The 26,691-nt window shown below is 38.6% G+C and overlaps 1 protein-coding gene and 1 long non-coding RNA gene across 7 annotated transcripts; one reads left to right on the plus strand and one right to left on the minus strand.

Annotated features, from left to right (window-relative positions):
* Nucleotides 1–211: 211 nt before the first annotated feature.
* On the minus strand, nucleotides 212–21,342 carry LOC143897558 (uncharacterized). Of its 2 annotated transcripts, none has more exons than XR_013256946.1 (3): nucleotides 21,174–21,342; nucleotides 3,588–17,595; nucleotides 212–3,452 (listed from the first exon to the last, which is right to left on the minus strand). It is a non-coding gene; the product is annotated as an uncharacterized LOC143897558 (long non-coding RNA). The 2 variants fall into 2 exon arrangements; XR_013256945.1 differs by lacking the exon at nucleotides 212–3,452 and having other exon boundaries at nucleotides 8,507–16,565; nucleotides 16,618–17,595.
* Nucleotides 20,054–25,487, plus strand: LOC143897555 (cytochrome P450 6k1-like). Of its 5 annotated transcripts, none has more exons than XM_077406362.1 (6): nucleotides 20,054–20,178; nucleotides 22,557–23,093; nucleotides 23,197–23,565; nucleotides 23,733–23,917; nucleotides 24,045–24,333; nucleotides 24,611–25,487. In XM_077406362.1, exons 2-6 carry the CDS (start codon nucleotides 22,571–22,573, stop codon nucleotides 24,790–24,792), a joined length of 1,548 nt encoding a protein of 515 aa, XP_077262488.1. In that variant the 5' UTR covers nucleotides 20,054–20,178; nucleotides 22,557–22,570; the 3' UTR covers nucleotides 24,793–25,487. The 5 variants fall into 5 exon arrangements, with proteins under 5 accessions (XP_077262488.1, XP_077262489.1, XP_077262487.1 ...); XM_077406363.1 differs by having other exon boundaries at nucleotides 20,069–20,174; XM_077406361.1 differs by lacking the exon at nucleotides 20,054–20,178 and adding an exon at nucleotides 21,636–21,657.
* The last annotated feature ends 1,204 nt before the right edge of the window (nucleotides 25,488–26,691 follow it).

The following is a 26,691-nucleotide window of genomic DNA, read 5'->3' on the forward strand; positions in this document are numbered from 1 at the left end:
TTCAAAATCTGGTCCGGGTGGATAAACAGGATCGGCACGTACTGGTGACCTCTTCATTTCGAGCTAGTTACCCGTGTTACCCGCTTCTTCGTTGTTCCGGGTCATGTGTCAACGAACTGCCTTGAAAAGTGTTACTGATAATCAAGGGACGGTAGATTGTAGATAGCGAGATTTAACAAAGCGGAAACTTGTAATGTAAATTATTTCTATTGTTAACATTTGTATTATTTGTTATCTTAGAACATTACACCTCTTGCAATAGGATTTCACAATGTATAGTTCGTAGATGTCTTCCATGTGAAAGAAGACATCTTACTTCCCCATCATACATCATTCATACATTTATTCTCAATATAAATTTTCGAGCTTTTCATTAGGAAAGTAACAATAAGTAAGAAGCAATAAGTAAAACGATAAAATTAAAATATAATAAAATATAAAGTAATCAAATGTCTAAGAGAAAAAGAATTTTACAAGTGTTTCAATAAATTTTTTCATTCTGCAATATTTTATAACTGCTAGAATTTTTTACGGCTTGGAGATTGCGCGACAAAACAAGACATCAAAGCTGAATATCACTAAGGTCCCAGTTATAAGACAAGATCGTTGCAAGACAGGATTGGCACGTTCCGCGTTTGATGTCCGGCGATCTGGTCTTCCGGCTGGAGACGGGCGGTCCTTCCGGGTGTCTTTCCGGTCAGCCAGGGTCATGTGTCGACGGATTATGAGGTGGCCAGCGCTGCTAATGGCTGTACGATGATCTTGACCCGTGAGACACGAGCGTGTAATCCGCTACGCCGGCCGGGGTTGTAGGTCACCGCGACAGGGTCTCTCGGTTCTCCAAACAAGTAATAAAAGCAGATATGCGACTGTGCAAATACGGCGTAAATTAACGGTACCGCGGTAATAGGCCACTCAAAATTTATGACATTCTCAGCAATGTCTCAGCAATACAAAAAAGTCTAACAAGAAAAATCGAGCACCTTGCTTCTTTCAGATATTTTCATTATACTATGGATGCCATAAAAAGACACAAAAAATTATGTAAGAAATACAAGATTATCATCCTTGCATCAGATAAGTTTTTGCCAAAAGAATTGTGATCATAAAAAATGATAAAGTATAAATGTTAAATAGATACTTAAAAGTATTGAAAAGGTCGAGAAAATACTCGGGTTTTCGCGAATGCGGAAAACGATGAGTTTTAACGAAGTAAACAAAGTCATTGTTTCGCCGACGATACGGAACGATTAAAAGTAAGCAGCTGTTTCATATGGCAGACAGGAGGGTGATGCCGTCAGCTGACGAAGGATGGGAAAATAGAAATACGCGGTTAGAGTTGCCCTTAGCCGTTTACTTCGAATAGGATGCTGCAAGGGAGTGATCTTTCGCGTTCAGTGACGTCATCGACTCCGACGTGGCAGCTGTTGCCTTCTGACCGTGCCTACCCCAAGATTGATTGCGAGATTAGTCCAAGTATCTTGGCTAACGAAGGGGTTCCGGCATGGTGTCCGCACCGGCGAACCAATACTATCTCGTGATCAAAAGGATCACTTCCGCAAGCGTAAAATGTGATCCTGTTATCCATTCGGGGCATTTTAGCTTTTACTTTGCCATAATAATTTGGATCACGCATCAAATAATCCAACGTTGAGGATTAGAAAGTTAGAGATCGTGAAAAAAGAATTAATTTATTATTACTTAACACAAGTCTAAAAATTTTTAGTTTAATTTTAGATTTAACTTCTAATTGTAATCTAAATGTATGTGTGTCTTAAATTGAAGATACTTTGGTCTTAATTCAAATCTGAAGTAAAATTTACACTTTGTAACTAACAATAAGAAAACAGCGACATACAAGCTGATCTCGCAGAGATTAAAATCGAAAACTTTAAGCCTCGTATTCCCGACAAGCGCGCAAGGAACCGTCTTCTAAAACCGCCGCCATCGGAGACAACGATGTTGCTCGTTAACAAAACGGCACCGAAGCCATACACGACGCACGGTTTCGTAAGACTTTTCAGGTGTCCAGGTGATAAACGGTCGCCGTACGTGAGAACGCATCTCCACGTGGATTTTCGCGAGCGCCGTGCCTTTTGGAGAAATGAACCTGTTGCGGAGCTTTATGAGCAGCATTAACATACTTCGTCGTGTTTCGCGCGAGCTGCGGCCGCCGCGGGCTTAAGTGCATCACGGACGGTGAAAATATTTCATTACATTAGCGCAAAGAATGAGCAAGAAAAAAAGGTGGAAAGAAGCGTTTACTGCCGTCTCTGGGAATTGCTCCTCTCCAAAGATACAATATATGCATGCAACACACCCGCATACAAAATAGGATCCAATTTCTGAGATTATCTAAAAATAATTGCGACTATAAATTTTGCGTTTACGATAGAAAAACGTGCGCATAAATGTGTCAATAGTAACCAACAAAAAATATTTTTTTTTTTGAGAAGCAGTTTTTTCCCTTTCTTTGAATAAAACCGACCAAATCGCACGTACGAAGAGCACATGGCTAAAGAAAATAAAGTTTCGTGTCCGTAAATTATTTTAGTACGTGTAATTTCAAACTCTTACAATTTTATGCCGTCGAGAAAAAAGTTTGTGCAAGTAAGTTCCAGAAAAAGTTACAACGTTTTTGCAACGGTTTGGAAGTTATAATAAAGTAATAAACTTTTTATCGAAATCGTTGAAAGTCGATTTATTGTATAACAATAATATATTAAACGAGAAAAATTTCTGAGGTAATTATTTAAATGTATAAATAAATTTTAATCCAATTCAGCAAAAGTAAATTGTTTATCAAGGAAATCTTAAACTGCAAATATATTGATGACATAAATATAACTAACAAGTTGATCTTTGATTTTTCTCAAGTATAAATCGATTTGATTTTCATGCGGCATCATCCTTTCGGTATCTTCCTGCCAAAAGCAACCCTGTTCGTAAACTTCGCTGGAGCTTCAACTGAGCGAAGCCCAATCATCCGCCGCACTTTGTCCAAAGCATTCTGCGGACTTTCCCGCGTTAAGTCTCACGATAACGCCGACGTCACGTTCTCGACGGCTGCGAATGGCGGCAGGTTTCGACGATGTTCCGGCTTTCGGTGCATCGGTTCGCGCTCGCGCGCGCGTGCACACGAGCGGGCATCAGGTATTGTTTGCGCGAAGATGCCAAGCTGTGAAAATAATTGTGAGACGAGCGAAAGACAGAGAAACCACGGAGAACGGAGAACGGAGTAGTAGAGAAGGAGGCAAAGAGAGGAGGAAGGGAAAAAACGGTTCCCAGGATTCGAATGGCTTCGTATGTCTCCTATAAAGAGAAGATTGTTCTGGCTCCATTCCGCTCGCGGGGGGATAGATGAGGCGAAGGGTCTTCTCTTCGTGGCTTCGCGAAGGGTGACTGAGAGGGATGCTGCTGCTGCTGCATCTGCCCCTTTGGTGTAATGATATCTGAAAAAAGGACTACTGCATTCAGCGAGACTCCGGGCCATCAATTTGCCTCGTAAATAGGATTCAACGAAGTCTGTCTTTTTCTCTCTATGTATTTCTCTCTCTCTCTTTTTCTCTCTTTTGATCGATATTTACCTTTAGCTTCCGGGATTTAATAAAAGACGGAATATTAAAATCTGCCGAGTTCTTGCGATTCGCGGCACCGCCTCTTCGTGTTTCATCAGTATTATTTTGATTCATCGGCATTATTTCCGTAGTTTCTATCTTGAATATAACAACGTTATACAAGGTACGTGATTGTTATGTGCAGTCTACAATGTTTACAAATATATATAATTAAATAACTATGTTGCCAAAAATAATGTTTGCTTAACATAATAACATAAGTTCAAACAAAATATCTCGAACATATTTATGGACATTGCAAGTTGATTTTTCAAACATTTTCTAAATTATGAAAATAAAGCGCAGTAAAACATGCGCTTATGATTTACAAGATCCTCCGTAGACAGCTATTAATCTTTCTTTTCCAAAAGATTTGCTAAGTCATAAAAAAGAGACGCACACATATCAGACCTGATAATAAATCCTTCAAGAGAGATTACTGATCTTCTTGTCTTCGGAGATATTTTTGTACTTATAAGACAATCGAAGAACCATGGATTGACTGGACTGAGAAAACCTTCGGCGCACGAGGGCCAAAACAAACAATACCGAGAAGCCGGTTGGAAAAGAACCGACAGTAGATTTACGGGCAAAAGAATTTTCTGTCCTAGGTTTGTCGAGGGTGGCTGCGGGGAAAAGGGAGATTCGGGAAAACCCAAAGTTCTCCGAAGGTGCTCAATCATAGCACACTTAATCAGTATATTTAAAATCGGAATATAATCATATAAAATGCGATATAGACACTGCCAAAGGTTTAAATAAATGTAACGAAAAATATTTCTACAATGGAAAAATACACAGAATGTAAAATGCAAGGTATATTCGAGACTTCTCTGTGTCGTATTTTTCTTCGGATGTAAATAAAATAAGTTTTAGACTGTAAAGATTTTATATGTATATAACTACTATAAAATGTTTAGTATAGATACTGCAAGTATATGTCCTGTAATAAAAACTTTTGCTGTGTTTGGTTCGTGTATCATTTTAAAGCAACACTAAAAGAGAAGAGAAGAGAATGAAACTTGTAGAATTAGTTATTAAACTAACAGTCATAAATTTTAGAAACTTCAAATATGTATTTTGACTGAGAACCAGCATACCAAAGATATTTCCATGAAACTTCATCATGGCTGAAATGTATTCAGATGGGTGCAGAATCCACGCATGCGTTTACAATTTTGTTTATTACTCTTCTTCGAAAATTCATTTTAACCAAAATTTTTCGAGAAACTGAGTAATAAAATTCAAAGAAATATATATATATATTTATTATTTTCATTAGATTAAAAAATTATAACAACTTTTAACCATTATAAATAAGGATAAACCGAAAAAGTATTTTCTAGTACATATTTATCTAAAGCTTTATTGACGAAGCAGATATGATAAGCGGGTGTCACGGTGATTTCAATGAACCGTCATTATCTATAATTCGATGCAAAAATGGTGAGACTAAATCAATGACTCTGCAATTTTGAACGGACGGTTTCGACGGATCATCGTTTTTCACACAACGTCGTGCGTCGCTACAATAGCAGCGACTTTTCTAAACGAGGCAGGATGGTCATTTCAAGGGCATTTATATTATTTGCGTGAAAAGAGCAAAAGTGTGCGCATTGGAATGCAGGAGAGCAGACTGAGAAAGAAAGGGAGATAGAGAGATAGAGGGAGAGATAGAGAAAGAGAGAGAGAGAGAGAGGGCGCGGTGCAGCCTGACACCCTATATTTTGGTCTCATTTTACTAAAAGCCGATCGTATTTCACGATTCCACTCGTCGCGAGGACAATGCGCCTGCGTGCCGTTTTCCATTTCTCTCCCCTTCTACTTTTCTCATTTCTTCTCCTCCGCTCCCTCGCTCCTTCCAAATTCGTTTTCACGAGACGCGCGACTAACCCGACTTAGGGAACGACAATCTCTCTTTTCGCGCACCAGTTTTTTTTTTAATTTTTTTCTTTCTTTTTTTTCAATTTTTTTTTCGCCCCTCAAAAAACGGCGCATTGAGACGCGGTCATTTGTCCGCAATTTGACCATAAATGAAGCCCTCAACGAGGGATATTTACTCGCCGCACCAAATTCCTTTTTCGGGCGCTCTTCCTTTCCATCTGACTCTCTCTCTCTCTCTCTCTTTCTCACTCTCTTTCTCTCTCTTTCTCTTTTTCTTTTTTTATGCGTTTCGATGCTCCTTTCTATGACACTCGTATCGCGAGTGCACGATATATTGCGGTGGGTTCAAACGGCACGCACCGTGGAAAATGTAGGAAAGCAGGAAGATTCGCTTCGGGCCTCGACCTCGCGAAAAAACGCTTATGGCAAAATAAAAAAAGCATGAGAAGCGCAAATATACGTTGAATTTTGTGGTGTAATTCTCTCGCAATGCCTCAGAGACGAAAAATGAAAATAAAATAGGGGAGGCGCAGGGGAATAAAATAAATAAAATCAAATTCCCTTCTATATACGTAACAGGACAAGCAAACGGAAATAATTATGACTATTACATGAAAGATAATCAAAATGACAATCAATTTCTGCTTGATCAAATATAAGTTCAATTAAGATTAATATTCAGATTCTCACTTAAGTGTGAGAGTTGATAAAAAATTGCTCTCTAAATTGCATATTTGCAGATAAATTTTCTATCTCAACACACGATTTCACAAATATAACGGTTTGTACCTTATTTGATATATACAATCTGATTGGCTTCAGAAAGTGTTGTATCAGGTACCATGAATTTAAAATTACGATTGTTAAACTAGCTTACTTATCCTACGATTTAGAAATAAATCAAAGACATCTTGTTCCATAAAGCGGCTTCGAAACTTTTCGTGTAACATTTAGCTTCTAAACGAATTTATATAAAAATTCGTAGTGGGCTCCACACAGAGTGGTTTACAATTTTTACGTTGCATGTCCAATCGACGTGTCTCTTCGAGGCGGACCATCATGCACGAAACTTTCTCATGGGATCTAGAATTACATCGATCGCAGCAACGAGATAATCGTACGGCCGCGAACGTAATAATTGGATCGCTAGCCAACGTCGGCCAGCGTACGTCGACCAATGAGAGACGGCGCTTCGTTAAAAAAAAATGGGGGGAAAAAAGAAAGGAGGAAAGAGCTCTCCACAATGATCCTGTGTGCGGAAGGACCTCGGCCAGCGGATCGTAAGGGGGAAAGTCGCGAATGGGGGGGAATCGAATCAGACGAATCGTAGGACGAGCTGGACGACGAACGAGGACACTTGAGGACGCACGAGGACACGACAATGGTGTCCGTCCGTTCGTCCGTTAGGAGGATCCTCGCAAGGCGACGCGTGGAACCGTTCGCGTACAGATTTGAATATTAATTTAGGGTCGTCGACGGGGCGACGTAGGATATTGCCCCGGGGTCAGCGGCAGGTCCGACAGAAGAAGGATCCCCGTGTCCTCGTTATCCGTTGCTGCAGCTTGTTAATAAAGCGCCGCCACCCCTGTCTCACTGGCCGGAATAGTGATACCATGTAACGGACCGTGCGTCGACTCGCTTGCCCATATTGTCGTTGTGCCCGTAGGTACGTGGAAGAAATTGCGTAACGGCCGAGACGCTTCCTCGCGGCGGCGCGGCGCGGCGGAACCAAACCTCCAGGTAAAATTATGTAACGGGCGGTAAACGCGGTCGTTACTTTGTCAGAGGCGTCTTGGCGCTAAGGTAAGATGGCCGAGTCGCTGAAAGGGTTAGTCAAGAATTTAAGGCCGAGACTCATTTTAAAGTCCCGTATCTTAAAGTAGCTCGTGCTACGGAAATGTTGCGAACAACAGCGAAGACCGATCGCGTTTTATCAGTACGAATGTTAAGCAATAATCAAGATATTTCAATATCTGTCTTGTACTTTCGTATACTTTTAACGAACGACCATATTTCTCACATAATGATGAAATGCCACGAAAAATTTTTGAAAGATTTGTCGTGATTCTTAAAATATTTCTTAGACTTCTTCTGTATCTTTTCGGAACGTCTTTTAGATACTTTCTCCTTTCTCTTTGAATACTATTTTTTTACGGTATTAAATTACCAAGTTTTAGTAAATACGGTAAAAGATAATATATGTGTGACGATAGATTGAAAATTTTTAAAAAGATTATTTTCTTAATACGATATTCTTCGCCTGGACACATTAGCTGTAAAACTCATAAATTAAAGAACTGAATCTATTTCTGTCATACATATTTTATATGTGATATACGCCTTTTCACGAACAAAAATGACCGATAAAAGAAAAAGACAGTGTAATGTACTTGATGGGCGAAGTAGGGTCTTCTGGTTTCAAAGGTTGCGATGTAACGGACTATTTTATGACCTGGATATTATCTGGTCATCGTTCCTGTGAGATTTATACGAGTGAAATCGACTAGAAATCATGGTTCCTTCGGGATAAATAGGATAATACGTATGATTAGTATCTACTTTCTAGCAAAAGCTTCCCTCAACCTATTATATAGCATTCTGGTGAGAATATTCATTATGGCCCGTTTGCGATATTAATAATTCACGTTGCGTCCCCTATATTTTTCTTCAAGCTTGGCCAAACTAGCTACCACAATGCTGTATAACAATCGCATGATAATAGCAACCGATCGAAAATAGCTTTTTGATAAGTTCAAGTTTAGGTCTACTGAAAGACAAGTCGGAATAAAAACGATATCTTCCAATTTTGTTATTTATTCTGTAACTATGGCACGATTTTCAAGTTTATTTAATCTGTCGCGTTCAATGAAATATTAAGCATCTTTCTTTCTTCTCACGAGCGTTTAGAATTGAAACCTCTGACGCAATCATGTTGCAACTATAAGAAATGCCTCGGACTCGAGAAAATCTGATTCATATTTAATTTTTTTTTTTTTACGATCTCAACTCGCAAATCTTTTACGGTCTGTTAATAATCCCTCAATAATTCCCCGAAGGTGCATTGTGACATTTAGCGTCGCGTTTCACAGCAAGCGACATAATTTGCAAATCGAGAAGGTTGCGGTAATCTCGCGGAGGAGATGAGGCCCGCAGAATCCGACCGGAGTTGCGCATTACGTGCAGCCATTAATTACTCCCAGACTTTTTGACCACCGTGATCGGTACATTGCGTCGGCGAATCTGATATACTAATGATCAATGATCCATCGCGCGCCTATAAATAGTAACGTGGTATTAACGTGGTCGGCGGGCCTTTCGTCGATTTCAAGGCAACTTGAATACGGCAGATCTGATTGCTCGGTTCTCGGAAAGGCGAATTAAGGATTCCGTTTTCGAGCAGCCATATACCGCCATCGGTATCGGCGATCGCCGATCGCCGATCGGCGGTGGTATATCGCAGTGTCGTAATAACAATGTCCGACGCTCCTGAGCGCGACCAGCGGAAATTAACGTTCACGAAATTGATTGAGCCAGAAGTTTTATGTCCCTCTTTCCCTCCCCCTGCTCGCCATCTCTTATTCTTATGTCGCCGCTTTTACAAAAGAAACCGCCACGGCGGCGCTCGACTAAATCGAATTATCATATTAATATTGACGCGCCATCGTCTCATTACTCATTTATGCCGCGCGCGCCGCGCCGGGCTAATATCTCATAAAATGTCCGGCGCGATCATAAATCTGCGATTTCGCGGCGAAACGGTCGCTCGCGCGATTTCCAGAAACAGGGGCGGTTCTCCACAGAGCTGCGCGCGTGACGCACACTGTTTATGGACACATCGATGACATTTAAACTTTACGTTCACGACTGTCGGAGGGAATAACTTTGGATAACTTTCGTAGAAGAACTATCTGTTTGAGCGTGTTATACAATTTTTATCTTCCGCGTAGAAACATATCTTTACGCTCTGTTATACATTCTTTCCCAGATAATTATCTGAGCCGTTGGTGATAAACCTATCGAAAAGTCATCGTCAATCATCTTTATCTACACGTAAGACATTAATCTTTCGGTTTTCATACGCTTTCCAGTTATTGTTTCTGACTGCAACCGATGTGCCAGCACGATTCTTTCGGAAATGTACGAGTTACGAAGAAAGTTTACATAAGCGCACGACCGGAATGCTCGAACGCTCGTAGGAGAGCGATCGAAGGATCCTCGAAGGATAATTTAGAGGCGATTCGATCCTCGGATTCGAGCTCACCTCCGGCGCGAGATCGAGAGTCCGAGTCTCACGCACTCGAAATTATTTCCCGGAAATTCGCGCCGACGAGAGATCATTCCCGCGAGCGAGGGCTGGACAAAGGCGAGCATGAAGGGGGAGGAAGGCGCGAGGAGGAGGGACCTCGGTTCTTTTTCCTTTTCTTTTTCGTAAGGCGAACGCCGCGCCGTGATTCGAGCAATAATTCAATTAGCCTGGAGGATTTAGTGGCGTTGCCGCCATAATTCAAGGCGCGCCGCGCGAAGAGTGGTAGAAATAGAAAGAGAAAGGGCGGAAGGGCGAAGGGTGGTGGGAATGGGGGGTAGTTCTGCGGAGCTGGTGCGCGGGTTAAAAGATCCACCTTGGCATAAATTAGAAGAACAATGCGCGGGACCAAGGTGGACGAGCGTAATAGCGTCGGACAGGGGCACCGCGGAGGACACTAATATCATAAGCCGCCGGGAAACTACGGCCGGAAGAAAACGGGACACGTCCGAAATTCATGCGCGTTACATATCACGTGTCCAGCGCGGCGCACGTGGTAATTAGTGTCGACGTTGCTTTCTTATTACCATTGCGCTTTAACTTCGCGCAATCTACGCCCGCAACATCCAAGTTTCCCTTCAACAAATAAAGAGTTGAGACCTGATTATCTAAGTAACAATTGGAAAAGAAATACGGGAAAAAAAAGATGGGAACGATAGCGACGATTTGTACTTCGCTGTTCATTTAGATGTAATTGTAAAGATGCCCGCAACTTTTATTATGTATAAAAATTATACATTTTTTTTTATTCATTGAGTTCTTATACGTGTATCAAAAAATTATGCCAGTTTTTACAGTGGGTCAGAGTGTCGGAGAAAGACGATATAATATATCGGACTACGCGGACCAGGCCCAAGAATGGACGTCGAGATTCATGCGTAATGCATGCGACGGGCGTGTGTACGATGCGCCGGGACGCCGCCGTTGCCCTCCCGAACAATTAGGAAAAGGTCCCCGTCGTCGTCGTCGTCGTCGCCGTAGCAAGCGTGAAGGAGCCGCCGGCGTGCCGGGAAACACCGGGATGCCTGGAATAACCCAGGGGTTGCGATTCCATTTTGCTGCGAACCGTTATATTGCAACGTCTTCTGAAATTAAAACGCTTGGACTGTTTCCAACGTGCGCGGATGGACGGCCGACGGACGTCCCGTCGTTCCGTTTCTCATGCGGCGCCGACCGATGCCATGGTCGACGATTGCACCATATGGCCGTGCTTCTGGATCATCGTTCCTAACACGGAAACTTCAGTTTTCAATATTCTTTCTTTTAGGAAAAAGGTCGCCGAATATTAGTCTCTTCAAGCAATATAAAAATATAAAAGGTAGTTGCGCGAGGCATGACAAACAAATATCTTTATGATGTCCTTTTTATAAATGTTTCGGATATCTGCTTATAATCCAAGATTGCGTTTTAAAATTGCAAAATATCTGGTGTCGAATTCCGCACAGATTTCTCATTACTAATCGTTAACTGTTAAGATTTCGTGAAGTACACTATAATTTGAAACCATAAAAGACTGCGCTTCGAAAAGTTGCACGAAGAAACCAGCTGCGTTGATTCGGAACGCAAAATTCCACCCTGCGGGCGATCGTGAAAGCGGAGCCCTTCGTGACCGGCGCGCAAGGATTGCGGGCCCGAAAGGGCCGCGCGATAAAACCGGTAGGGCCCGTGCCCTAGATTTCGGTCGATCGACTCGGCAGTTTCCGAGTGAAGTATCCAAAGCTTCCGGAAATAAAAAGAAAGGTAGAAAAGATTACATGCCCGAGGTGGACAACGACCCCGGAACGGCCCCGGGGTCAGCCGGAAGGGTCAGTGATGTCCGACCGATGACCCGAGGGGGGGGAAGGGCCCGCCCTTACACTCTCGTGTACAATTATAAATGCATTAAATCCATCCCCTTTACAAGATAATATTTAAATCGCGCCGACGGGTTAAAGGACGCCCCGCGCGCGCGCCACGCCGCTCTTTCATTGAAGGGACGGCGCTTCATGTCCTGCGAACGCGCTGTCCGGCCGATTTTATTGCGTGCGTATTGGTGTCACGGTGCCGCGGTACGCGGCCGATTTTATTGCGTGTATTTTCTGTTATAAATTCACCCTACTGTCCGTGGGCAGTCCTCGGCCAAACCGGGGCGCCCAGAAAGACGAACACTATATAGTCGCCGGCTCGCACGGTGATGGTCTTGAGTATTTATTTATGCGCTATGTCAATTATTTATGTGCGCAAAGTGCGCATAGATGCGTAAGAGAACGCGTGAGATCGCTCGCCGGGGATTTCGGATTGGTATGTTGGAATCACGTTGAGCTTTCTACCTAAAAGCAACACAATGGCTTTGAAAAAAGAATTGAGGCCGTAATTCATATTACACACTTAATCTTTAAATTACGGTAATATCGCGATAACTTGGGCTAGCGAAACTGGATCAAATGCAAATTAGGCAGGCTCAACTTACATAAAATATATATTCTTCCGCATATTATATTAGCAATAAAAATATATTTCCCATAAAATACTTATTAAGGAACGATATTTGTTTTGATGATCTTATTGGCTGTTTTCAGACATTTATTTATTAAATTTTATAAATTATCTCAATTTAATTAAAGAAAGGCCGCTAAATGCTCAGGACTGGATCTTGATTGCCTAATAATATTTCTCGAGTTTTTTTAATTTGATTGTAATATATCTTATACGGTCGTATTCTACTTATTTATTATCTCAATTTGTTTGGTTAATTAATCTTGCAGTGTTGACTTTGCTTGGCCTTGAAAGTCGATATTATCAGAAAAGCAATTAATCAATTAATTATGTCATATTACTGATACTGTTGACATATCTCATCTGTCACATAATTATTTCATATTCACAAAATGTTATGTAAGCCGCATGTGTGTGTATGTGAGATTTATGCAGGCAAATATATATATCATAAGTCATATAAGTCAGGGCCTCGCGCAACGTTCGTATTTTGATGCAATTTATATACTACACCGATATACTACAAAGTAACATTATTTACTAGTACTTTGTGCTAATACTATACTTTGGCATTATCGTTATTTCGTCTGTCATTTAATATACAAACATTTATATATAATTACTAAAATTTTATTACACACTTTGAAAATGGAGCAGGGTTCCATGATCCTGCAATAAATTCTACGCGTTCACGTACGCGTGCATCTACCTGCAGGGTGAACGATCCGTTAGAACAGCAACAATAAAAACTTGTCAGGAGCGAGACTAAAGAATCGTTAACGGCATTTACCGTATTATTGCATATGTTTTCCCTTATAAATCCTCCATCAGGCATAAACCCTTCCGCGCGAAAGGGCTACCCCGAGCGAGTCCGAAGGCCCAGGAGAATCTTGTATTACAATAAGAGCCGAGAAAAGAGATATGAAGCGTCGGCCGAAATTTCTTTACGCGCATCGGCACGCACGAAACGAGGAAGGTAAAGGTCAGGTCGGAATTGTACAATAAGATATATCACATACACGTTGCATTTCGCCCGAGCATTTCCGACTCCCGTATATATACAACCCGTGCAGAGTCCGTTGGAAGCGCATTACGGCCGGCATTGCTATTTACATTCGCTGATCTGTTTTTCATCTACGAGACTCTTTTATAGCGGGAAATAATAACGCGAACGACGAAGTCGTTATACGCTGCTTTTTAATTGCTAATTATCGCATCATGTTATTCCTTTATTATTTTTATTATTGTTTGCTATATTTACCCCAATTACAATCTTTGCGCAGGAATTCCGTGATCAAGCGGAAATTTGACCGAAAACATCTCGATAGTTAAGTAGTAAACGCTTCTCGCTAAACGTGACTCTGTTCCAGTATATTCAATTCTTCTGAGATAGGTGAATCGGATGGCGATAGATTTGCCATCAAATGCGCAACGAGAAATATACGGTTTTGTCTAGCCGAGTATTTTGCCGAGATAGTTCGAGGACGCAGTCTTGGCGGGGTGATCGAGCGCAGCCGATTAAACGAATCGGTTGTTTCTATTCGAGGCAACGGCACCGCTCTCGAGGTCCAGGTGAGGAGATAAGCGGACATCCTCGAGCGACTATACCGTCGCGTATCGATCCGAATCCCCGATTCAATTTTCTACGCCCACCCCCGACGACGTAGCGCAACGGCGAAACGGCATGCATTAAACATCGTGCATCACGCATGCCGGCGCCGCGGCGCACTGATCCATCGTCGCGACGTCGGGCATAAATGCGTCAGTCAGGACACGACGTTAGGGGTAGCAGCGACGCTACGACGTTATCGGGGTAGCTATCGGTGCTTATCTTCCGCTTATCACTCGACTCTGACATCAGTATCGCGCGTTGATATTATCGAAGGACTTTGAAATTTAAAATGCGATAAATAGGAAATAATAGAACATTTGAAACACTTCTCCCACTAATGAATTTTGCAGCGAGGGGCACCTCGATATGAAGTCTTATAAATTAGAAACGTGAGTAACACAATATGAGAGAAAAGAGAAGAAAAGACATTCAACAATTACGTAAGTTTCTTTTAACTTTCAGTAAGTTTTATTTCGAGTGGAATTTAATAAACCTTTCTCTTGCTTTCTGGATTGTTTCACAGCTTCAATAGTTATGCTGTTCTTGTAAACATCTCGGGCAAATTTAGAGATCAGTGGTAGTAACTTCTTGATCGATCCTCCGGTCAGATTGCGTTACTCCGAATAATACTCCGAATACATTTTAGTACGAGGCGCCCGTTCACGCATACACGCGCATTGTTTTCTATCCGAGAGGCGCGGTGATCTGCTCTATTATTACACAAAATTGCCTGGGAAAACTTTCATTAACTTGTCCGATATGCCTGATTCATGAGAGACGGACCGATGCGATACCGTATAATCCGCGCCCGGGGCTCCGCGGGCGGCGGCGAGAAGGGTGCCGAGGGGCGCGGAGGGACGGGATGGGACAATCGGCGAAATGATTTCGGGAGGTGCGAAATGAAATAAAGATGATTCCGCGTTCGGCTGCGAATGCGAAAGCGCGGATGGAATTGAAATTCGACCGACGCGTGAAATCGCTCGTTTTCATCCCGATATATTCCGCGAATCATCATTTTGACGTATCTAACTCTTTCACATTTACGCTGTAGGAATTAACGATCGTTTCTTTTCTACAACGTTTACTGGCTCGCACGTGTGAGGTTGAATGTTCATCTCTCTCATTTAAATCAAAAGTTTGCAACTCGCACCGTGAAAAGTTAAACAGCTTTTTATGTGTTTTTGTGTCAGTCATCTATGCGATAAATTATATTATTATTGCACATTTGCAAGTTTGCATTAAAGGAATTTTTTTGTTTTCATACTACTTTTTTATTTCTACGGTGACACCAGGATGTTATTGTTATATTTCTTCGAAATTACTTTAAAACCGTGCTAATATTTTTTAACAAATAAAATATGACTTTTTCGCGTTGATGCTATTTTTTAATGCTTTATAAACGTATAGACATTATTTTTATTAATTTTATTTATTTCTCCGTAATCTACAAAGAAAGAGATATATTACATAAGAACTATTATCGAAAAAATTCAATGAATCTTCCATCAATTTATTAAGCTCATTATCTTTTCGATTTGTGACATTTAATTATATCGATTATGCAAATAATAAGACAATCATTCATTTAAACCAAGAGACGGTTTTAGCAGCAAACTGTTTCAAATTGTGCAGTGCACTGCCTTAGAAAATCATCTCTTTCCCGCCACCTATTCAACGTGAATTCAACTAACGCAGCTTTTGCTTGGGTCGCCTTCCTGAATGCGCAGAGACCCCGGTACCTGCTGCAATTTCTTACCGACATTTTGCCGCTTATCGACGTCTTGCCGCCAAGACAATAATCGTCAGATTTCCACGGTGTCGTGCAAAAATCGCAGTCCGCAACCTGTGCGACGGTAGAGCGTGATTTTATCGGCACCCTGTACATCAGGGTGGTCTTCAGCCGCGGACAGGGATATCGATTTTCAGTCATTATCGCGAAATAATGGTTATTAGCGAATTACTTAAGCTGCTACCTCTCCTACTGCTTCCCGCCCTTCGTTTCTTCGCGCAACTATCTCTTTCTGCGTCTCTCGCTTGTCAAAAACGCATATCCGACCTCTCGCAATTTCGCCCTCTCGCGAGATCCCTGCATGTACCATCGGATATAATGTATAGGTCTCATTACAACGAAGGTGAAGAGCGAGGGTGAAGGGCCGTAAAGGCCCGCGGGCATGCACGGCCGCTCGCGTGCGCGAGCTTGCACGAACCCTCTGCTCGTCGCACCCTCCTCCTTTCATTCTCGCTTCCTCCCTCTCTAAGAGAGTTCTCTTTCTCTTTCCTTATAGAAGTTCGTAGTATATACAGAGACCCGAAAGGAGGCGAAAGCGAGGAGAGTGTATATTTAGCACGCTACTTTGTTGCTGGTCGCGCAATGCGCCGGGAGCCCGTTCGCGGAAGAGCTGAAGAGCATCCGCGGGAATTATGCGGGCGCGGACCGCGAAGCGGAGAGAAATTCCATACGCGAGAAATTAGGGCCCTGCGTGCCGCGCACGGCGATCGCGTGCGCGGAAACAATGGCCGGGGTTTCTTTCAGGTGACCTCACGTGACTCGCCGCGGATACCGAGCTGCTTTACGGTGGCGGACTGTATATAGTTGCCGCCTCTTCCCGGAGAACGGGCCCCAACCTCATCTCTCGTCAAGCTCATATTAGGTATTTTACGCGACGTATGAGATCTAAATGACGTTGAGATTAAAGGTCGGAAAACTAGTTATTAATAATAATTACCTCATTGACTGCCAATGAAACGGAAATGCTGATGATAAACACGCTGCAATTCTGTTTCCAGTATAGTACAATTCAGCCTTGACGCCTTAATGAAAAATTGCGTACTTAATCATTATTAGATATTGCAATGCGCGGGCATGCTTGTCACGTGGCGGCCGATGTGTTTGCGTTATATAAATACACAATACGCGCGCCCGCGACGTTGGCGGCGAGGCCATTGGACGCGTTGCGTGTCATTATATTTGACGAGAAACACAGAATATTATACATTAGAACTGTGCACGGAACTTTCCAGACCTATAACTTGCATGAATGAGATAATGATAAAAGGACGTAAAACTTGCTGCATTCTTGAGAAACAGTGCTGGCGAACGTCTGAAAATTGATGTTTGTCTGAAAAATTATTGATTTAAAAATTCTCGATTTTTTTTTTAGTTAGAATACTAAGAAAATAGGGGAAATCAATTGTTATCTAAACTTAATTTTCTAAATAAGATGATTTACACTTATGCCATCCGATTATATTGAAAAAAAATTAAGTAATATATGTACAGCTTATAAAGTTACATAAAATTGTAAAATAATCTATGAAACGATTAACAAAACAATCTAGCAATTTTTCTACGGAACGCTTTTCTTTTATAACGAAGAAACGTTATAATAATATATTAGAAAAGATTTGTAAAATTGTTATGCACTAAAACTTTACAGTTATAAGTCTTCATGCAGAAACTAGTATTAAAGTTATTGAATGTTGGAAAGTGGATATGATTTTCTTTCTGTCTACCTAATAATAAACTCTAACTACCACTAGCTTTCTTTACGTGTCGCGGCTTACTATCAGCTCGTAAATCCGCAAAATACAGTACTGTTCGCCAACGTTGGTTCTTTCTGTCAATCATCATGCATCGTGTATCGATTATCGTTCACTATGTTGCAGTCGGCATCACTTCCCACGTCATTAATTCACCTTCTGCCCTGAAATTAACGAGATGCGTGTCTAACTTTTTCATACAGCACGGCACATTACGTGCCGTACGATAAGTATATACTTCGCCCGGTAACAGAAATTACAAATGCCCGCTAATACGTTACATCTCTAATATGTGTATCTTAGTTTGTCCTCCCGCGGCTATACATGCGCATGCACAGGGTGTCCCGAAACCATTACGTTTGTGGCTTCAGCTGTTTATTCTTCGTAAGTTTAATCTTTCTTGTAGATATTAGATATAGTCATAGCTATAACGAACGCGCGAAATAAATTTCTTTATTCTTTATTTTTCAGATGACTATGAATTGCAATACAACTTCCTTTGCTTATTATTTACTTCACAGAGAGTCAGCTCAATGCTATAACAACTTAACTGTATAATTTTTAGTCTTAAATATTAAAATATTTTAAATATTGAGAACAAAATTAAATTCTTTTTATCAAAATACGATTTACTTGATATCGGTTGAAAAAGAAAGTCCATGCATTCTTTGAGACAATCGTTAAATTTTTTATACATATCTCTAATAAATTTTTAATCGAAAGGTATGATAGTTTCGAGACACCCCGTATATACTGATTCATGTGTGGCGGATTTACTTGCATGTAGGTCTAGAAAATGCGAGCTCTCACGAATGGCAATTTAACCAATTACGTCAACATTTAAGCCAATATGCTTCGGAACTGCTGTGAATTGAAACTGGTGGAAAAATACGCGGAAAACAACATACAAAACATATCTTAAGATATCGCGAGCGCATAATCCGCGCGCGTGTCTTTGATTTATTATACATTTACGTTACTTTGCATTTCTCTTAGATAAAGAGTTGACCCATACACTAGATAAATGAGGATATCTGTTTCGAAGTCGCACCCCGACTATAATTTTACAAATATGTTAAAGGAGCGGATTAAAAAACATATCTTTATATCAACGGGCAAATTTTAAAATTGATTATTATTAACCGAGAGTAAATAGGATTTAGGATTTTTTAGCATTTTCTTGATATCGTACGAAATGCTAAAAAATTCTTCTTTACTCGTGTCCTTAAGTAAAAGGACCAACGTATTGCTGCAAAATTTATTATAGATATGTCATATGTAAAAATGTTCAAAACTTATTCCACCATTATTTACTCTCGGTTAATAATAATCAATTTTAAAATTTGCCCGTTGATATAAAGATATGTTTTTTAATCTGCTCCTTTAACATATTTGTAAAATTATAGTCAAGTATGCGACTTTGAAACAGATATCCTCATTTATCTAGTGTGGATCAACTCTTTATCTAAGAGAAATGCAAAGTAATGCAAATGTAATAAATCATAGACACGGGCGCGGATTATGCGCTCGCGATATCTTAAGATATGTTTTGTATGTTGTATTATTACAGTCATACAAACTAGATGCGCCACACTCTATTTATGCGTGATTGCATAATATACCGGAGATGAATTGTAAATCCGACTTATGAATTCGCTGCGAGAATCATTCTTGTTACGTGATACATTGTGCCAGAATATATTAACGTTACATGATTAGACAATGCTAATAAAACCTTGATAGATGACACAAAATTAATGATCATATTAAGGTAGCTGAAAATATAAATAAAAAACGAAGGAAGGTTTTATTCATCTATTATATTACATAAGATAACTCCTTTTTCGTCGAGCATTTTCTATTTTCTTTGAAAGTACATACATCACATGTAATAACAAGACGAAAAAAAGTATCGAATTATATATGTATGCATCTGTTTTCACGCGTTACGTACGTGTAACACCTTGTTTCTCATTAGAAATAAAACACTATTAAATTTTATCGATTGCATGTTTTTCACGCAGTATATTCTGAAACAAGTTATGATTTATATATATATGCCTGTTTTTAATCTCTATTATCTTTATATTTTTAATGGCATAATTGCTTATTAATGATATTTTGTTAATTAAATATTTCCGTGGAAGCCACAAGTCACCATTGATACGACATATTATTTTTCTGTAACTCAAATGGAAATTTCTAAAGATATTATTTATACAAGTACTTTACAGTATGCATTTAGTATTTAAAGAGAATGCAAAACAGAATCTTAGTAATTATTCCTTAGTCATTGTTTGAAATGATTAGATATAAATTGGAAAGATTAGTATTATATTCTCACAAGATGAGCTCCAATTACAATGTTATCTCAAAATAAATCTATATTATATATATAAATAAATGTCCCGACTGAGACTCATCAACGCCCAGCCCTCCTAAACTCCTAAACAGAAACATGAAATTCGGCAAGTATATTCCTTCCATGACGTAAGCACCCACTAAGAAGGGATTTTTAGAAATTCGATTCCTAACGGAGTGAAAAGAGGTAAAATGTGTTTTCACGGATTCCTCGACGGGTAACGACGTCAAGCTTAAGCTAGTATAAGATAAGATGACACATATCTCTGAAAAATAGGGGGGGTTGAGAGGTTGAAACGCATGATAGATATATTTGCGCGTATGCTAGAAAATGTTCACTCAGCTCTTCTAACCGCTAGAAGTTATTAGCGTTTGATAATACGTATGTGAGTTTCTGTGTTTCATTCACTATAGTGTGACAGTGAATTTAAAAAAGAATCTTATTATTAAATTGTTTATTCTGAGTTATGACGCTTCCATTAACGCGATATCTTTTTGTGTGATAATTGATTGAGTGTCTATTAAATATTAATTTATAGATTTATCTATTGATATTAATATACAGATTCGAGTTTAACAGAAGAGTCAAAGTGTTAGAAAATTTATGTATCTTTAATTAACGCGTGCTTGCATTTTTATATATATTATAAAATTAATCGAGTATTGATATTTAAATGTTTATAAAATATATAGATTTGTTTTGTAATCAAAATCTGTAGCTTATATAATATAAATTAATATTTGTATTAGTGCCCAATGTATGTTGAGTTCAAAGATATACCAATTATTTGCGACATAATCTACGCTAATGAACATTGGCAATGGGTTATTTATATTATCATCTATTTTTTTTAAATAAATATAACAAAGAATAGATAAAATAAAATAAACGCTCGTGTGTCAAAATAAACTGTAAGAATAAAGGCCAACAATCGAGCATAGACGTGGATGTCGAATTAAAGTTCGTTTATTAACATAAGTATTTGTAGAACGGGGCGTTTCGACCGCACAGGGTCTCCTTCAGCCGATACAAATTAAAAAATAACATAAAGTCGCGCAATATAATCAGTAAACCCGTAAACAGTAAAAAGAAACAAATTCGATGGAAATAACAAAGTCATCCGGAGTCACATCTTACATGAGAGCATTCTAATGGTAAAATATAAAATTGTATATATGTAAGTTCGCAAGTCAGTATAGTCCGAGGTAAATCCATGATTATTCTTCGTTGATTGGCGAGAACGAACCAAGTCAGTTATTAAAAGGCGTTTAATCTTAAGTCCGACAACGATGTGGTCAAGTTTAAACTACGTTCTGAAATGTGATGTCTCGATAATGGGAGGACGCTTATGTGGTTTAAAAATTCTCCATATGGACTTACAAATTGCAGAATTATGTCGTGGCCCGATGTTTCGCGCTCTCACGGTCGATGTTTTCTCCTTTCTGTCTCAAATACTAATGGCAAGCACGCTCCATATAGGTTAACAACAAGATTAGTCTTTGAAATAATAAATAGTTAGATGTCGGTGAGTTCGCTGAGAATACTGTAATATGACTCATCCAGATACTCCGTGTCCTTGTTCAAATTAATGCCTTTCTTTCGTTCTTTGATATGCAACATTTTCTAGATGAGTGTCTTTTATAATAGTTAGGTTCCGTATCCATTATTTTAACGTTATCCCAATCGAAGGAATGGTTAAATTCCTTAATATGTTCGGAAATGACCGAGTGTCTGGATGGGTCCATTTTTATGTTATTTTTATGTTCGCTCATTCTAGTTTTTAATTGCCGCTTTGTCTGTCCTACATAGGAGGCCTCGCAATTCTTACATGCAATCTTATAAACAACGTTACTATTGATGGCTAGTGAGTTCTTGGCCTTTTGTGCTTTAATTATGCTATTCATTTTGTTAAGGCATCTATAGCCTATTATGTGTTCCCTTCTATTGAATGGTAATGTTGCTTTTTCAGATATGTTGTTGACGAACGGGATTACTATAAATTTTCTATCATCGCTCAAATCTATTGTATTGTTTCCATTGTTTTTAAGTTTTCCATTAAACAATTTGTCAAGCCTGATGTTTATTTGATCAAAAATTAGTTTTAAGGGATAACCGTTGTCCAATAATATTTCGATGATCATTTCTAAATTTTTCTTGTGAAATATATGGTGAGATAAAAGAATTGCTTTGTCCACTAGACTGTAGATAGTGCCGATTTTGTGGCACACAGGATGGTTTGAGAAATATGATAAATATCTACCCGAGAACGTTTTCTTGTGAAACCAATCAATTTGTATGGCGTTATCCACTACTTGCAGCGGCAGATCTAAGAAACTTAGACAATTACTTAGACAACGGTTATTCTCGTATTCTGTCGTGAATTTTAGGCGCTCGTGATAGCTGTTGAAAGTTTCAAGGATACATTCTATCATGTTCGACGGTGCGGCCATAAAAATGTCATCAACATATCTGCGGTAAATGGACAAATGTAAATTTAAGGAGTTAAGCGTTTTTTGTTTTAAGTCTTGCATGACAACATCAGCAATTATTGGGGAAAGTATGGTGATCCCATTGGTGATACATGGGTTTGTTTGTATATTACGCTGTTAAATGTAAAAAAGGTTGACGAAAGAACAAAATCTATCGCCGTGATAAATTCTTTTTTGGATACCTTCGTATCCAAATCGTATTTGGCATCCACGTCTATGCTCGATTGTTGGCCTTTATTCTTACAGTTTATTATAACAAAGAATGTTTTTATAGGCGAACTGTGTACAATGGCACTCATAACGGCTTATTGGGGCCTGGACGGCATTATAGTTCTGACGACACTCATTATAACTGCCTATCTTTACATGACACGCAAATTCAACTACTGGAAGAAACGAGGCGTCTTGGAAGCGTCACCGACACCGTTTTTCGGCAATTTCACGGATTGTGTGTTCCTAAAGAGATCTCCCGGATTTCTTTTGAAAGATCTTTATGATCAAGGAAAGGGATTGCCTTGTATAGGCTTTTATATATTTGACAAACCGGCCTTGTTGGTTCGCGATCAGGAGTTTGTTAAAAACATCTTAATAAAGGATTTCAATTACTTCTCTGACCGATACGGCTCGGCTGATGCGAATAATGATCGTTTGGGTTATGCCAATGTCTTTTTTCTCAAAAATCCAGCCTGGAAGTTGGTAAGAACGAAGTTGTCGCCATTCTTCACGTCTGGAAAGCTAAAGAAGATGTTCGAACTGATGTCAGAATGCGGTGACAATCTAGATACGTATCTCGATTCGCTAAAATTGGAAGGTAAGTGCTGAATTTATACATGGAGTTACATATATCAAAGAGCATAATGATCACAATTACGACTAAATAATTGAAACAATAATCAGAATACGATTGATGGCAGGTAAAGGAATGGAAATAGAAATAAAGGAGTTAGCTGCCAAATTCACTACGGACATAATCGGCACTACTGCCTATGGACTCAACGTGAATTGCCTAAATAATCCAGATGACGAGTTCCGAAAATACGGCAAAATAATTTTTACTTTCAACATTATCCGTAGTTTTGAATTTTTCGCGATATTTTTCCTTCCAAATATAGTTGGTATGGCCCGTGTGAAAGCGTTTGGAAAGGATGCCAGTGTTTTTTTACGTAAAGTCGTTTGGGAGACGATCACTCAACGCATGAAGTCTGGCAAAAAGAGAAATGATCTCATTGATATCCTTATTGAACTTAAAAGAAATCACGAAGATCAGGACATTGGAGGATTTAGTAAGCAAAAGATTCATCAAGCTAATGCATAAATTCGTCAATTTACATTTAAAAAATTAAAATACCCGCTCAATTTGTCTAAGCAATAGATCCAATAGCTAAAGCTTAATTATGATACGCAATGAAAATTTTTCAAAATTTGAGGAGGTGTAAATTGAAACTTTTAGAATTTGACGGGGACGATCTAATAGCGCAAGCAGCTGTTTTCTTCACGGCTGGTTTTGAAACCTCCTCAACGACAATAACTTTCACTTTGTACGAACTTGCGACGCATCCGGAAATACAAGACAGACTTAGAAAAGAAATTCTTGATGCGCTCGATGAAACCGGTGGCAAAATCACATACGACATGGTATGCGAACACACATACGTTTCATTTTACAAAAAAATTTTAGTAAAAAACACACACACACACACACAAAATGACTTTAATATTATCAAGATTAAAGTATTCATCTTATTCATGTGCATGTCATTAGATCCTATCACTACCGTATCTCGACATGGTGGTATCTGAAACTTTGAGGATGTATCCGCCGTTGCCGTTCTTAGACCGCACAACAACAGAAACCTACAAGGTGCCGAATTCCGATCTAGTTATCGAGAAGGGCACACCAATTTTTATCCCGATGATTGGCCTGCACTATGATTCGGAACACTTTCCTGATCCGCATGAATTCGATCCGGAACGATTTACTCAGGAGAACAAACGTAACAGACCGTCATGTCTCTATTTTCCATTTGGAGACGGCCCACATTCGTGCATAGGTGAGATCATCGGTTTCGATTACGAAAATTAAGACGAGATTGGTGCAGCTATGAAGTTAAAAATAAATCAGTCAAAGTATAAATTTACATTTTTTTTACCTTATTACATGAATTACATGAATTATTTATATATATATCATTATGTATGTATGCAATGATTAGAATGAACTTCATCCAACTGGACTTTGTAATTATGGAATTTACAATCTTAATTATATGTATAAGAGTTAGAATATTATGAGACGTCTCACGGTATGCACTGTTATTCATTCCACAGGCACTCGTATGGGACTTTTACAAACAAAATTAGGAATCTGTACAATTTTGAGGAAATACGAACTAACACCAAGCGAGAAAACTTTAATACCAATGGTTATCGATCCGAAAGCTTTCGTGACATCACCAATGGGTGGCAATCTATATCTGAATATTCGAAAGGTTAATACTCACGCTAATTAAATATTTGATAATATATTAATACAGTCATTAATACACTGTTGCAAGCCACGCTACGTTCACAATGATATTTCAAATACACGATTTTTACAGTGATAAATGAATATTGAACTGAAATTATGGTAAGGCCGGTTTTCACACGCAATGATTGGTGGCGCCAGGCCGCGCCAGTCGACTAATGCCAGTAAAAATGCAAGTGTAAACACTTGATGCAAACTGGCGCTAGTAATGTGGCGTTTACTGGCGGTTATTGGCCAAAGCATATAACCTCAAAATTTGAGGTTATATGGTTGTTGTCATTTACTGTGTGTTTAATAAATGTTAAATATTTTCCATATTATACGCCAATCACTGTGTAAACACTTGTGAGTTTGCCAGTTGGTTCTGGCGCCAATGAATGCCAGTCAGTTGGCGCCACTAATCATTGCGTGTGTAAACCGGCCTTTAGTTATAAAGAAAAAATCTTATTAGATTAAAAGATTTACTTTAATTGCAAATAAAACTTATAGTTTGAGACATGCTTTATATATATTAATATTAGATTAATTATTTCTTATAAGTATAATAAATACTGCGTAGTAGTTCAATGTAAAAATTAGGGGAAAAAATCTAATAAATAATTTTTATCCACTATATAATTAACATAATTCTTCCTGTAGAATTATGTTTGAAAATATATGAGCTAATAATGAAAAGAATTAATTTATTTCCTTCTTTTTCATCCAATATCCATGCATTGAAAAATAATATAAGCAGAACTATCATAACAGATATCAGTTATGATGGTTTTATATCTTGTTCTATTTCTTTTTGAAGCACGTTTTGAAGAATGTAAGCAACCGCGCTATTGCTTACGTTAAATAATAAAAGGTGGGAGCTTATTTTTACTACAATTCAATAATTATTTTATATGATCAATTCAATAAAATATGTATGGGTGCATTTCATGCTGTTTTTTATTTTTGTTATGAAATAAATTCATTTTTCTTAGGAACAGAATTTATGGTATGACTATGTACAAGTATCCCTATCACTGTATATCATTTTTAAGCAATGTATAATAACACGGTATAATTACAAAACATAAAAAATATTTTTAATAGATAAGGAATATTTAATGTCAACTACAATAGTGACACAGCGATAATTTTTAATAAAAATTCTGTTTATAACAAAGTATTTGCGATATAGCGAGCCAAGCATGGCAAGAGAGTCTTTTATTCACGTCTTTTATTCGTCTTTTATTTACAGCATGTATGTTATGATACAAGCAAATACATTTTAAGAAAATTTACCTGATCAAATTTTTCCCGTCTTCTGAAATGTAAGTTTTATTATTATAGAAAAAAAAATATTGAATTTTACTTATATTTATGAGTAGAATATAGTCACAAAATTATAAACAATAATTAACTATTCTTTCCACATAGGAAGAAGTTACGCAATCATGCTATTTAATACGCTACTTCCTTTTAATCTTTTAAATCAGCGACGCAATTCATAAACAAAATGATATCCGCATAAGCATTGAACGTAACGAGAGAGAGAGAGAGAGAGAGAGAGAGAGAGAGAGAGAGAGAGATTTAATAATTTAAATAAGAGTTTTTTTTATCATTACATAGTGTAATAAAAATAAAGATATAATTGTATATATATATATATATATATATATATATACATATATATATATATATATATATATATATATAACTATTATAAGAGCTCTTAAGTATTCGACTAAACAAATTAGCATAAAACCTAAAAAAAACTTACTTATTGTTAGTTGCAGTTTCTACGTCAAAGAAAACTGCCGGAATTTTACACTCATAAAGATGTAATAAATATTCAAACTCTTTTTAATAGTACTTAACATAGCACTCAATAATAAACAGAAAAATGTAA

Source organism: Temnothorax americanus, unplaced genomic scaffold (assembly GCF_048541705.1).
Source record: "Temnothorax americanus isolate GAGA-0224 unplaced genomic scaffold, ASM4854170v1 Scaffold20, whole genome shotgun sequence".
NCBI classification, from domain to species: domain Eukaryota; kingdom Metazoa; phylum Arthropoda; class Insecta; order Hymenoptera; family Formicidae; genus Temnothorax; species Temnothorax americanus.